The sequence below is a fragment of the Cyprinodon variegatus genome, unplaced genomic scaffold, assembly GCF_000732505.1.
Source record: "Cyprinodon variegatus isolate N-32 unplaced genomic scaffold, C_variegatus-1.0 Scaffold1402, whole genome shotgun sequence".
Classification (NCBI taxonomy): domain Eukaryota; kingdom Metazoa; phylum Chordata; class Actinopteri; order Cyprinodontiformes; family Cyprinodontidae; genus Cyprinodon; species Cyprinodon variegatus.
The window spans coordinates 54,029-68,450 of NW_015151855.1; the positions used below are offsets into that span (position 1 = coordinate 54,029).

At 44.3% G+C, this 14,422-nt stretch overlaps 1 protein-coding gene across 1 annotated transcript in view; it reads right to left on the bottom strand.

Moving 5' to 3' along the window:
* The window catches only part of LOC107103236 (titin-like), a 40,602-nt gene that overhangs the window by 16,860 nt on the left and 9,320 nt on the right, over positions 1 to 14,422 (bottom strand). Inside the window, 21 exon segments of the mRNA XM_015402812.1 lie at positions 39 to 299; positions 382 to 642; positions 991 to 1,254; positions 1,344 to 1,616; positions 1,730 to 1,996; positions 2,118 to 2,399; positions 2,480 to 4,176; positions 5,244 to 5,412; positions 5,505 to 5,669; positions 5,758 to 5,990; positions 6,091 to 6,329; positions 6,422 to 6,649; positions 6,748 to 6,961; positions 6,963 to 7,103; positions 8,603 to 8,877; positions 8,912 to 8,943; positions 9,247 to 9,505; positions 9,589 to 9,648; positions 10,140 to 10,388; positions 12,280 to 12,393; positions 12,509 to 12,748. Coding sequence (XP_015258298.1) covers positions 39 to 299; positions 382 to 642; positions 991 to 1,254; positions 1,344 to 1,616; positions 1,730 to 1,996; positions 2,118 to 2,399; positions 2,480 to 4,176; positions 5,244 to 5,412; positions 5,505 to 5,669; positions 5,758 to 5,990; positions 6,091 to 6,329; positions 6,422 to 6,649; positions 6,748 to 6,961; positions 6,963 to 7,103; positions 8,603 to 8,877; positions 8,912 to 8,943; positions 9,247 to 9,505; positions 9,589 to 9,648; positions 10,140 to 10,388; positions 12,280 to 12,393; positions 12,509 to 12,748 — 5,923 coding nt within the window.

Below are 14,422 nucleotides of genomic sequence, written 5' to 3' on the forward strand. Positions count from 1 at the left end.
GATAAACCAACACAAGTTTTTAAATTCTGTCCGTTTACCTTCGACCTTTAGATTGGCCGTGGTCTTGGAGGTGGCCACCTGGTACGTGTACTCTCCAATGTCGGTGGCTTTCGTGATAACAATAACCAGACGTCTGACGGCGCCGTCCACCTCGCTCAGCACGTTGTCGCTAAAGTCCACGGGCTGTCCGTCCTTCAGCCACTTTCCCTCTGCAGATGGGTTTGCTACTTGACACTCCAGCACTGCAGTCTGGGAGTCCGCTACTACCAGGTCGCGCAAAGGCTTCTTGATAGCGCCACCTGGTGACACAGGGCGGTCATATCGTCATTGTAAAGAGCATTACGGATGATATCAGGTTGACAGAAGTCTTATCCTGCTTACCTGTCACGGTGAGCGAAGCTCTGCACGTCTTCTCACCCGCAGCGAACATGTACTCGCCTTCCTCATCCTTCATGGCGTTGATGACGGTCAGGGTGTGGTGCTTATTCTTGGTCTCCATCTTGTGCTTGGCGCTGGCTTTCAGCGGCTGGTCCTTGAAGGTCCAATAAGGGTCGATACCGGGGTGGGAAACCTCGACTTCGAAGGTGACATTCTCAGACTCGGAGCACTCCGTGTCGTTCATCGGCTTCAGGATCTGCACAGCTGTTCAAGCAGGATGCAGGAAAGGAACCCGTTAGTGAGCAAGAAGATATTCAGATTAAATAAGAACTTTAGCAATTTATTTTGTGATTTTAGGAGCTTCTCATCATGTCTGAGCTAAAATTCCCATTCTTTCTTATCTAACCCATCTTTTCTTGATAAATATTGAGCAAATTTATTCTGTGGTGAATATTTTTCTTTTATTGTTCCAATCAAAAGATGATGAGGTTCTTAATCACTGCTAATACCTTTTCAGATTTATTTTTCTGAACCTAAATAACTTTTCAGCTTTGACCTGTTAGATGTTTAGCCAATGAAAAGAGACTTGGAAAGTCCAGGTGGGTAACTTACGCTCTACGGAGAACTTGCAGCTGGTGTCCACTCGGCCAACAACCATTTTGTAGCGGCCCTCGTCAGACGCGTAGGTCCTGCTGAAAACCAGGCGCTGCTTGGCTCCCTTTGCCACCACACTGACTCGGTCGCTGGGAACCAACAGTTTGTCATCGTGGTACCATTTGACCGAGCTAATGTCCTGAGCAGAGATCTTGGCCTCTAGGACAGCCTTGGTGCCTTCAATGGCAGAGATGTCCTTCAAAGGAACGAGGATGCCGATGCCTGCAACAAAAAGAGGTTTGGTTTTCAGAGATTTTTTTTTCAGAAACAGAAAGTAGTTTTATTTCAATAAATGAATTTAGGGCACATACTCCGAACGTTCAGCTTTGCAGAGGTTTTAATATCGTGGTCAGGAACCTCGAAAGAATATGATCCAAAGTCGTCCTTGGTGGCGTCTTCAATCAGGAGTTTGTAGACTAGTTTGTCAATCACAATGTGTACACGGTCAGACGCCGTGACTGGCTGTCCGTTCTTTTTCCAGCTGCCTTCAACGTTTTCCTGCGAGAACTTAACCTCAAGCTGAGCAATGTCACCTTCACAAACCGTTAGGTCCGTCAGAGGCTGAACCAGGGTCACTGGACGCACTGAAAATAAAGATAAAAGTGTTCAGGAATGGACCTTCAGCGCATCTACAGAGCATTTATTATTAGGAATGGACAAGATATATTCCTGAATCAAAACAGATTCTTTAACTTACGCTTCATCTTCAGCGAGGCGGATGTGGTGAATTCTCCCACTTTGAAGGTGTATTTGCCCTGGTCTTCCTTCTTGACGTCTCTCACAGACAGACTGTGTCTTCCACGACGAGACATCATGACGTATTTACTACTGGGAGAGAGCAGCTTGCCTTCAAAGAACCAGCTGCCTTCAGCGTCTTCACGCGTCACAACGCATTCAAACTCTCCAGAGTACGTTTCTGGCACCTCAGCGTCCTCCAGTTGCTTCACCATCTCCAGAGGGGCTCCTGTTCACATCGGGATGCAGAAAGGAATTCAGACACGACGGCTTTCATGACTAATTTACAACTAAATATAAGAAGAGTTCAATGATCAAACAACATTGATAAAGTTCTCGTTTTTACCCACCTTCAACGTTAAGGTTGGCGCTGGTTCGGACGCTCTCGTCATCTATCACCACGCAGGAGTATTCTGCATTGTCCTTCACCTCAAGCATCAGCACAGACAGGAAGTGGACCTTTCTGTCAGAGTGCATCCTGTATTTGTCTCCTGAGAAGATCTCCATGTTGTTCTTGAGCCATTTGACCTTAACGAATGGCTCATTGGTCTCACACTCAAAGGTGGCCATAGTGTCCTTCTCCTTGGCATTGATCTCCTCCAGCTTCTGGGTAAAAGTGATGACTTGTTTGGCTGCAAAAATGTGAGATTTTATTAGAAACATGATTTCAAAGGAGTTATGTGTTGTAGGGTTCAGGGTTCTGGTTGTGTACCTTGAACCAGCAGGAAAGCGTGGCTTGATGTCTCTCCAGCAGTGCTGCTTGCTTTAACCATGATGCTAGCCGAGTCCTCGGCAGTGACATTCCTGATTACCAGTTCACACACATGGTCTTCAGGCCAGAACCAGTATATCCGTTCGGACTTCTCCAGCTGGACGCCGTTCTTGAACCACTGGCACTCCGGGTCTGGTCTACCCACCACTCTGACTCTGAATTTGACTTCATCCCCCAGAGCGACGGTCTGGCTGCTGATCCGCTCCAGGATCTTCGGAGCCTCCATGCTGGCCGAGAGTTTGATCCTTTCTGGTTTCAGAGGTTTAGCTGTAACTTTCAGCCGCTCTTCCTCCTTCCTCCTCTCAGCCTCCTCCTTCTGTTTTGCGTGGTGTAGTAGCTCCTCTTTCGTCTTTCTTAGCAGATCTTCATAAGAATCATCTCTCTTGCGAGACTTGAGCTCCACAGCCGTGATGGACTCATAGTAGCCTTCCTCTGTCCTACGCTTGAATTTGCTCCTCAGCTCCTCAGACTCCTCCACAGCTTTTTCATGGACAATTCTGTGGGCCTTCTTAAGCTTAACCACCTCCTTTTGTTGGGAGTCCTCGGATGATAGCTCGGTCTTCACCACCTCAAATGAGACTCGTCCTGTCTCGGACGGAGCTTCACCCGCTTTAGCCTCAGCAGCGTGGCGCAGATGGGTTCTGAAGTCCTCCTTCTGCTGGATCTCCAGCTTCACGGTGTGTTCAGCTGAACCCAGGTTGTTATCCGCTATAACCTTCACCTCTCCTGAATCATAGGATTTGATTTCTGTGATCTCCAGGTAGTAGATACCGTCGTAACGAAGTCGGTATCTTTTGCTTTTGCGGATGAGTTGTCCATTGAGGTACCAGTTGACCTTCGGAGCTGGATATCCTGTGACTCGGCAGCGGAATCGGGCTATGTCGCCCTCCATGACCCTTACAGGTTCAGGGAGAAGGACGATCTCTGGTTTCATTTTCTCTGTTTCCTCCTCAGCAGTTACTCCATAAGGGCCACCTTCATGAGCTTGCCTTTCCATTTCATCCATGCGCTGAATTCCCCTCCTGCCCTCAGGGAGCTGGGATTCCTCAACAAGGCCCTTCTCATCCTTGACAATCAGGGTAGCCGAGGTCTGGTCGACTCCAAACTTGTTGGTGGCTCTACAGGTGATCACGCCGCTGTCTCTGGCGTAAGCGACCTCGTAGTCCAGGCTGCAGTAGCCAAACTCGTTGACCATCCGCAGCCTGTTAGCAGCAGCAAGAGGCTTCCCGTCATGCAGCCACTCCACCACCATGTTGGGGTCTCCGATGGGAGTGAGCCTGCACTCAAAATGCGCCGGACCAAAGCGCTTCATGCGGACTGATGTGAGCTTCTTCTTGAATGCCGGTTTCTGTTGCTTCTCCTTGTCGTAGAGGTCGCCTTCCTCCCACTGCTCTTGACCATACCGCAGGTGAAGAGGCTCCAGCTCTGGAGGTGTGATCTCTTTGGCTTTGTAGGTCCCTTTGGGAATTATGAGTTTCCTCTCTGGCTCAGGCTCCACGTATTCCACCTCCACGTTGACTCTGCAGCGGGTGGTGTCTCTTCCAGCCTTGTTGATGGCTGTGGCAGTGTACCAGGCACTGTCTGACCCGGCAGCTGATGGGATCTGGAATTTGGCTTCTCCTTTGGTTCCTTCAATCCTAAAACATGACAGTTTTGCAGTTAAAGATTTCCGGCAGCTAAAAGTCCCCATTCTATACATAATACAGAACAAAATGCACTATTAATAATAATAATACATTTTATTTAAAGTGCCTTTCAAAAACACTTAAGGACACTGTACAGGTAAAAGCAACATTGTCATAGTTAAAGGAAACAGCACAAACTGCACACAGGACAGGAACAAAAAAAAAATCATGTGAAAATGCAATCTTGAAAAGGTGGGTTTTTAGTTTTGATTTGAACAAGGATAAAGACTTGGTATTGCAGATGTCAGAGAAAAAGCTCTGATCCCCATGGTGCTGGACAGTTGGAAGGAACAACAAAGCGAGAGTTATGAGAGAGGGAGTAGAAATTTGAAGTAAATCAGAGGGATAGGGAGGGGACAGATTGTGAATAACTTTAAAAGTAAGTAAGAGGATTTTGAATTGAATTCTGAAATTGACAGGGAGCCAATGGAGCTGTTGTAGGACTGGGGTGGTGTGATAGAAAAAAAGGGTTCTAGAGATGATGCGATCTGCTGAGTTTTGGACGGCGTGAAGCTTGTTTAGTGATTTTTGCTGTAGACCAAAAAGAAGAGAGTTACAGTAATCGATGCAGGAAGTGACAAGACTATGGACAAGAGTAGGATCTATCAAGAATGACATCTTGACCTGAGGTGAGGGGTGGATTATGGAGTTATCAAGTGAAAGGGAGAAACTGTCAGCTTTGGATAGTGTAGGTTTGGTTTCCACTAGGAGGTTTTCTGTCTTCTCAGTATTTAAGAAAGTGGAGGTGAGCCAGGATTTTATTTCCTCCAATCAGGAGGTTAATGAAGGCTATGCTTAGATAAAGAAGAATGAGGATGAAAATTAGACCAGAGTCAGGTGCTATTAGAAGATCATTGCTTATTTTTAAGGGGGCGGTTTCAGCACTACAATAGGGACAAAAAAAAAAACAGACAGGAACTGTTCATAAAGGTGTATTAATACAACAATATCCACATACCGCAGTGGATTTCTAAAAACCTCATGTTACAGCCAATGATTTACTTTTTAAAGGGACTTACTTAACGTTTGGATGCTTGTGTGGGGTGATGATGTCACTGTTTTTCAGCCAGACAATGTCAGGCAGTGGGTTTCCAATGGCTTTAACAGCCAGTTCAACCAGAGTTCCTTCCTTCACACTGATGTTCCTCAGTTTCTCTGTAAACTGTGGACGCTCCAGGGTTTCCTTAGCTGAACAGGACAGAAAGCTTAGATCAGCATGTTTCCTAAAGCATGGTGACATAGGAGGCATCTAGCAGAGATACACAGGAGTTGAACCCTACCATCCACAGTGAGATTGACAGAGATCGATGAGCGCCCGGCTCTGTTCTGGGCCACCACTGTCCATTCTCCAGAGTCGTGAGGCATGGCCGGGACAATGATCAGCGACAGAGTCCCATCCTCTTTAACAACGATCTTATGGGTGTGGTCACTGATGATCTGTTGTCCTGAGAAGTAAAAAAAAACAGAATCTGTTTAGCAGCAGACAAAGTTTGTTTGATAACGCCTTTCATGGAGATTCGTTGTGAGACTTACCATTGTGGAACCAGTAGGTGTCGGGCATAGGTCGCCCAACGACTTTGAGGTCGAATCTGGCAGTTTGACCCTCTGAACATTTACAAGCAGAAGGTTTCATGACAAATACTGGTTTGTAAAGTCTTTCCAGCTGTGCCTCGTCGGTCTCATCGAGTCGACGAGCAGGAGAGCGTCCGGGTGAACGGCTGGGCGAGCGCCCAGGAGAGCGGCTCAGAGAGCGAGGAGATGTGGATCTGAGGAACAGGTTTTGGAATGATTAGCATTAGTAATTGGACATCTTTTAGACATAGACTTAGACAACATTTGAAGCACATCCTTTGAGTGAATCCGTACCTGATTCTCTGTACTGCAGGCTGCGGCGTGTACCTCTGAGGAGCAGCCGCGGACGACTCCACATAAAGTTTCCCTGAGCAGACAGCGTTTCCTTTCATGTTGGTGGCGAAGGCAGTATACACGCCTTCGTCTTCTGGTCGCACCATCGACAGGCGGAGGCTAGCTCGCCCATCCTGGAGAACCTCCATCTGGTAGTGATCCCCAGGTCTGATGCGCTGGCCGTTTTTAAACCAGGCAATCTGCAAGGAGGTTCAGAAGTCAGTGACTTGTCATTGGAAGTGTACATTATACCTTTATTTTTCATTGCTAACACCAAAATACGACGCATCACCTTGGGGAGCGGCATTCCAGACATCTTGCAGTGGAAGGTGACGCTCATTCCCTCCATGATTCTGTAGTTTTTGACGGGCGTGTCGAAGGCCGGCTGTGCCGCCTCAGTGGCAGCAGCGGTCACCATCAGCTCCCCGTCCTCGGTTACAATCTCTCTATAGGTGATCTTCATGATGGTGAGCTCGATCTCCTGAATTATTCTCAGCTCCATGGCTGACAAATGGAATTCCTGCAAGATTATCAGAAAATATAGGATACCTTTAGCTTGAGTGCAATCATTAGCTGTAGCTAACGTTTATCCTAGCTGCTGAAAGGTGTGGCTTCTACCTGTCCAGAAATAACAGTGGTCATTGTGTCCACTGTGATAGAGGGAATGTCTCCAGGTTTGGGCTCCGGCACCGGAGCGGCCACTTCCTGGGTCTTCATGTAGGCTTCATATTCCTCTGCAAGCAAAAACATCATAACATTAAGACCCAAGCCCAGCGTCCTTCTCTCAGTCCGTCTGCTTGTCTCACTCTTTAGACGTGATGATGGACATACCTTCCTCCAGGAGGCTGGTGGAGGCCGAAACTTCTCCGAGCTGATTCTTAGCAAACACTGAATACTCTCCAGCATCGTCTGCAAAGGTCATGGAGATCTCCAGCCTGCATTCCCCGGTCTCCTTCTTGTATGCAACTTTGTACCTATAATGAACACAAACATGGACAGTGGCTTCTAATAAGTTTACATCATTAAAGAAGGTTTAAAAATTATTGATATTTATTACTCAAGTAATCCTACTGTTTGAAAAAACTTAAGCTTTTTACTCCAGAAAAAGTGCAAAAGTGCCATTTTTAAAACTACTTAAAGTATAAAAGTAAAAAGGTGTGAAGATTCTCAGTCATCCAGGTCATAGTCATTCCAAAAAAAAGAATATTAATAACAATCGACTGAGCTTTTTTTATTAAATGGATTTCCATTCCAAAGGGGTGGACCTGTTAGTCTGTTTCTATTTGTATGTTTTCTAGGCAATAACAAGGCTTTGTTGTGCTGCTGTATAAAATGTATAGTTTAAATTTATAATGAAAAACTGCAGTTAGAGTGTAATCTCATTTATTTATATTTTTAATTTTGTAATTGTTTGACAAAGTTGGTTCTAGTCATATTTTAGAGGAACAGCCTACTTTTGGTCTTGGGTTATACCCCAAAAAAACATAGAAATGGTGGAAATAGTTCTTGAATTCTTTTTTAAAACTCTCACTTCCTACCTTCTTTTATAGAAATTATATATTAGATCATTCTTAAATGTTTCTAGAGTCTTTTAAGCTCCTTAAACTGGAAATAAGATTTCATGTTTGCTTCTTTTTTTCTTTGCTTTTGAAGGAAAATAAAACAGAAATATAAATAAAGTATTTTCTGCTCCTGCTTCTGGGTTAATTTGAGGATAAAGGTTTTTATCCTGTAGTTAGCGCAATGCTAGCTATAATCAGGGGTGGAGCTAGATGGGGGGCCAGGTGTGGCCATGGCCATCATTAGCCAATCATTGGTCACCCCTACCGTCTTTTTCCCTCTAATACAGACGGTGGCAGCACTAATACTCTCAAGTGAAATATTCAAACCATTAAAATTTTTCGTATAATAACAATTACTTAACAAAAACGTGGTTAATGATGCACTTGAGTACAAATTTCATAATCATGTGTTTCAGCAAGGTATCTAGGAGTCTTCAATCAAATCATAAATAACTATTTTAATAAAAACGTATTAAATAATCAATTTATTTAGATATTAGTACTTGTAAATATCAATTTTATGCAGAATAATTATTGATAAAAGTAGGTTGTTAATGACAATGGAAAAGATATTCGCCCAAAACTGAAATAATTTTATCCATTATAACTTTTATCTAGACAGCAAATGTTTAAATATATGCATCTATTTGTTAACAAAGGCTGTAGGAAAGTATAGTTTGTTTTATGTTTTGCTTGTTAATCTTCCTGTTGGAACAGTGTAGATTGACTGTGAGGTCTGGTGCCTATCTACTTTCGGCCCCCCCTCAGTCTACATGGGTTATTGCCCTGACACCCTTATAAAAAGGTTCTGACTCCGCCTCTGGCTATAATGTCAGCGGTTCAGGCCTGTCATACCTGAGGGTTTAACTAGATCTTAGCCTCAGTGGTTGAAGGTTGGCTGTTTTCAGTACCTGTATCCGGTGGTGAGCGGCACGCCATTCTTCTTCCACACGATTTGAGGTTTGGGGTTTCCGCCCACCTGACAAATAAACACGATGCTTCCTCCTTCCACCAGCTTTTGAACACCTGGTGTCTTAATGAAGAAGGGAGCAGCAGCAGGAGCGTCTGGCTCTGCCTCCATCATGGTCTCTTCTTTAACTTCTTCTGTGACTCTGTGAATCACAATCAGAATGACTTCAGCTTAAAGAAACACCGCTTCATTTCCTCAAACTCTAGAAAAGATTCCCTACTTACTGTGTCTGGGAAATGTCAACGGAAACTGTCTCCTGCCTGCTCTCGATGTCCTCAGACACTGCAGGAAGAACAGAAGAGCAGCTTTCAACACACAAAATAAGAAACATTTTCTCAAATGCAGCTTTATTGATATTTTACTTGCTTAAAAGTTCTGATTTATTCCAATAATCGCTGACTAAACAGGTTTAGCAGCTTTCCGCTGCCGTTCGGACAAAGTTGGAGGGCCTCAATCCATCACCCTAATCCCTAACTCCCCAAAGAGACTCTTGTAGTTTGGAGACTTGGTAACCCATTTAAAACCCTGACATCCCCACCAGTAAGCACATCTATGTCCACCTAAGGTGCCACTGCGTGAACTGACCCTGGACCAGCAGGTAGCAGGAGGTGCTGACGGTTCCAGCCTCGTTGGTGGCGGTGCACGTAAAGCGCCCGCTGTCTTCTGCAAAGGCTTCGCGGATCACCAGCCGAGCCAATCCGCCGGTGTAGCTGATCTGGAAGTCAATGGAGCTCTCAATCTTGTAGTCCTCCCTGAACCACATGATGACGGGGGCGGGCTGACCGCTGATCTGGCATTCCAGGGTCACCGACTCGCCCTCTGTCACGTTCGTGTTCTTCAAGCCCTGCAGGAAAAAACACAGCACCTTTAGGAGACGTTCACTGAAAAGCTGCTCATATGGGGAACGATCTGAACGGAGGCACTCACAGAGACCAGCGTGGGTGGGACGACAGCGTCACCTGCAGGTACAGCTGCTGCCTCTTGCACCTGTCACAGAGTCAGATCTATTAGACCTCAGCGGCTCTCATTCCCATTTCTAAAACATAAACACAACAAAGCAGCACGCAGGACACGAAGTGGGATGTTCCCACCCAAGAGGTGATGAAGAGAAGAAGAAAGATGAGGAAGCTGCTGGATGGGCTGGAGCTGTGAGGATGAGGTTGTCAATAGAGCTGAGAAAGACGCTTGTTAAGGTTTTTATTAGAAGAACATTTATTGTTGGATTTTTCACAGAAATCAAGAAAACCAGACTGCTAAGAGGAGGACCGGCTCCGTTGGCTGTGGTGGCTCCTTCCCTCCCTGCTAACTGGAAACCAAACCTCTTTGTTTCCGGAGGAGTGACAGAACGGGACAGATTACAGCAAAGATCTAAAGCTTCCTTTAAAGCTGCTGTCTGGAACCAAACTGCTGATTCTTTCTTTTACACATCAGGTTTTCTTGATCTGCTCAGATCCATCTCACTGAGCGGCAGGACCAACCTTGGCTCTCCAGTCCTCATACTCCCTCTCCATGCCCAACATGTATGACACCCCCGTCTGTATGAGGCTGCCGGAGAGGGATTTCTCAGTGGAGTCTTTGAACGGAGGTGGGATGGACCCCAGCGTCTCGCTGGTCTTAACCGCTTTAAGAGACGGACTGGGAGACTTGACTGGTTTGATGATCTTTCTAGAAGAGGAGGAGGAGAACTCTTTCTGCAGAGACGCGATAGCCGAGCCGGCGATGGACACCTGACCAATCCAGAGAGGAGGAAAGGCCACACCGTCATCAGACTAGACTGCATCAAGACGCTGATGAAGAATCTCAGTCATCCAGGTCACAGTCATTCCAAAAAAGTTAAAAAACAATGCACTGGACTTTGTTTCCAAGTTTAAAGATGTTTCTCTTCCATCCAGGAAGCTTTTTCAATTCAAAATGTCGTAAATAGCGTAGAGTTCTAGGCTTTATACAGTAGCCCAACAAAGCCTGGTTTTTGTTTAGAAAACATGCAAATAGAAACGGATGAACGGGTCTGCCCCTTTGGAATGGGGGTCGTTCGGCTTCTTTTGTTAGACTGCAATGCCATGTCTTTGTCTCTGAAAGGAGAGTCGTTAAAGGGAATTCTTGGCCTGGCTGACTAGGCGAGACTGGAGTCTCTGGAAAAACTCAAGAGGATTTTCTTCAAACACAAAATCCCAGAACATTTCAAACCAAACAAGACCCTTAAACAGAGACTAGTTCATCCTAAAGACAAAACCCCAGATCCAATCTGAGCAGAGTGGTGTCTGCAGTTCAATGCAGTGAGGAATGCTCTGATCTTTATATTGGAGAAACCAAACAACCTCTCTACAGATGCATGGCCCAAAACAGAAGAGTGCCCTCCTCTGGACAAGACTCTGCGGTACACCTACACCTTATGGACAAAGGACATTCTTTGGAGGACTAGAATGTTCACATTTTGGACAAAGCAGACAGGTGGTTTAATAGGAAGGAAGCATCTATGTTACAACGCAGCGATTGAGTTGATTCCTTTCTTCTATTATCGCAGCCCCAATCCCTTTACAGGGTACAGAAGACCTCATCTGTTCAGCCAGACCAACAATTCCCTTTAACGACTCCCTTTTCAGAGACATAGTCAGGTATGGGGCATTGCAGGCTAACAAAGAAGCCAAACGACCCCCATTCCAAAGGGGTGGACCCGTTCATCTGTTTCTATTTGCATGTTTTCTAAAGGCTTTGTTGGTTCTCTCTATAAAGCCTGGAACTCAACGCTATTTCTGATATTTGGAATTGAAAAAGCTTCCTGGATGGAAGAGAAATGTCTTCAAACTTGGAAACAAAGTGGATTGTTTTTAAACTTCATTGAAATTACTGCATAAAGACCTGTTCACACAGCACAATTTGGGACGTTAGTTTGATTAGAGCAACAACCGAATAAAATCAGGGGAGTTTTAGGTAAAGCAGAATTAATTATGGGTAAAAAGGAAATCTGGTCTCCGATTAATGAATTAGGGGAGGAGCAGAATGAAGGAGAAGGTTAACGGAGGTCTCGTTGGTTAAAGACACCTCTAGAACCAGCTTAAAAACAGGTTTGCATCTCAGGCAAGCAGTAATAACCAAACGCCTGTCAACATGGTTTCAGGGCACTAAGTTTGCCTGGTCTATTTTAGTCTGCCTCACCATACAGGGATGGGGGGAGAAAAGCAGGGGTGGGCAATTCCAGCTCCTAAGGGCCGGTATCCTGCAACTTTTATATGTGCCTTTGTGTCGATACACATGAATCAAGTAATTAGATGATGGAGAGGACTCTGGAGGAACGGACTGCATGCTGAGGAGGTAACTCAGCCATTTGATTCAGATATGTTGGACCAAGGATGGATCTAAACGTTGCAGAATACCGGCCCTCAGGATATGGAACTGCCCACCCCTGCTTTAGAGGGAAACCAACACCTGTTTCCTAAAACGTTGACTGAAGCATAAAGTGTTCAGGTCGAAACTACCTGGATCTTCCCCAAAGAACCAGGATAAGAATTCAAATCTGAACCAACTAACTCTTCTGAATTTGAATGATCCACCTTTCAGTTATGGTTGTGACCAATGTGTTTAAGTGTCCTACTGCTTGCCTGATGCTGCCTCTCTTACCTCCCCAACAGACTCTGGTTTGGGGACAGAAACTTTAGAAACCATGAACTGTGGAACTGGAGATGGAGCGAGTCCAGTGTCCACCCCGGAGCCCATTTCTGTTCCTCTCTGAATCTGAAGCGATCAACACATCAGCGTTACCGTCTGTCGTAGCTCAGCTTATTGTTCCGTATCACATTGTTTACGAATTAATTTATTTAGGTCAATCTCTGGTTGATCTTTTCCTTACGAGCAGGTGGGACTCCTGAGCAGCAGTGAGCATTTGACCAGCCTGCGCTCCGGTTGACATCCACCCCATCTGATAGTGTTGATCTGCAGCCACGGCGACCGCCTGCTGCCTCATTTCTGCCTCTACAGCCTCCAACTCTTCAGCTCGGCCGCCCTCCACATGCACGGGGCGACGGATACGAGCCAGGTCGACGGCGGCCACCACCTTGGCCACCGCCCCAGCTTTTACCCCTCCCTCCGCCTGGAGAAGGAACCAGCAGAACTCAGAAAATGGCAGAAACGGACTGACATGAAGTCCATCTCCTATTACTAGTTAACTATAGTTAACTAGTAATGGTTAATGATGCATCTTGTAGCCAAACTTTATGATTCTGCGTTGATACTGTCTCACAGAATACTGACACCTGCTGGACATTTAAAGGCACTACAGGCAACTTATTCGACAGACTGAACTGAATTGATTTGATGACCTAATACAATGATATTATTTACGTTATTATAGGTTATATTTTATTATTCAATATCTGTGTTTAAATTGAAAATATCTTTGTTTTTTTAGATGCAACCAATAAAAAATGTAAACAAATATCATAACATGAAACTTTAGGGGAAAATGTGAATGAGGATGCTGCTGGACTAGGATTTTAAATCATATAAAAAAAAAAAAACAAGAGTAAATTAGATATTAACTTTAAAGATAAGATGAGTAATAACTGAGAGGAAAAGAATGACACAACAAGAAAATTAAAATAAAAACGCAACGGCTGAAACGGTCCTTTTCATTTTAGGCTCCAAAATTCTGGATCCTTTTAATGATAAACTTCAAAAGATGAGACATTTTTTTTAGCAGATGTATTATGTTGACAGATACGATTTTAAACACAGTTTAATGCGTCAGTAAGTTTTAAATAACTCCTGTATTGGTCACATGACTTTCTAGAAACGACACGCGCACCAATGCAGCATTTGGCTCTATTGGCTCAATGCATGCTCCCACACTGCAAGGAATACATTTGAAAGCTGCTAATTAATAGTGAGGCTTGTTTCTTTAGCTATGCTAATTATAAAAAAATAATAATTTAAAAACAAGAATCCCACAGTTTTCTTCTTTCATCTCCAGGTTGATCTTGGGTAAGTCTGCTAACACTACTAAATAACAAATGGTCCAAACTAAACAAAAGTTAGGGTTTCCAGAAACACAAAGATCGACTAACCATCATGACGTGAATGCAGACGTTTAGAAACTGATAAAAAAAATATAAAGTAAAAAAGTCGACGAACCAGTGAAAAAGAAAAAGCACAGATGAGATAAACAAAATAAAGCAGTTTGAAAGAAGCTTCATGGGACAGATGTAGGTCAGAAAATACAAAACAAAGAATTATAGAATATTAGGGATAAGATATAAAAAAAATAGCTGCCTTCAAAATATATTAGAAACGACAAAACAGGACACAAATAAAGATAAACTAAAAACGGCTTAAACCACCCAGCCAATACTAGGCAGTTGCCTAGGGCCCCAAATTTCCTAAATCCGCCCCTGCAGGAGGTTCATTTTTAGTTCAGCTTGTTTCACAGCAGCTGCAGTTTAACATCAGACAAGCTGGTCGTCATAAATTAGAAAGTAGCTGCTCTTCAGCAGTAAGAACCAACGTTTAATCATCTCATGGCTCTAAATTTATGCTCCTAATTTTTTAGCAGTTTCTCTTATTGTTAAAGAAACCGTGTCCCATTTTCATCAAAACCTTAAAAACCTGTTATTCCAGAAAACACATTAGCCTTTTCTATAGATGTACAGATACAGAATCTCAGCAGGAAACATCAGGAATTAATCCTCTCCCAGGTTTGAGTGTTATGTAGATAGAAACCAAAATATGGAAAAAGTTTCAAAGAGGAAGAATTTATGTAACAATAGAA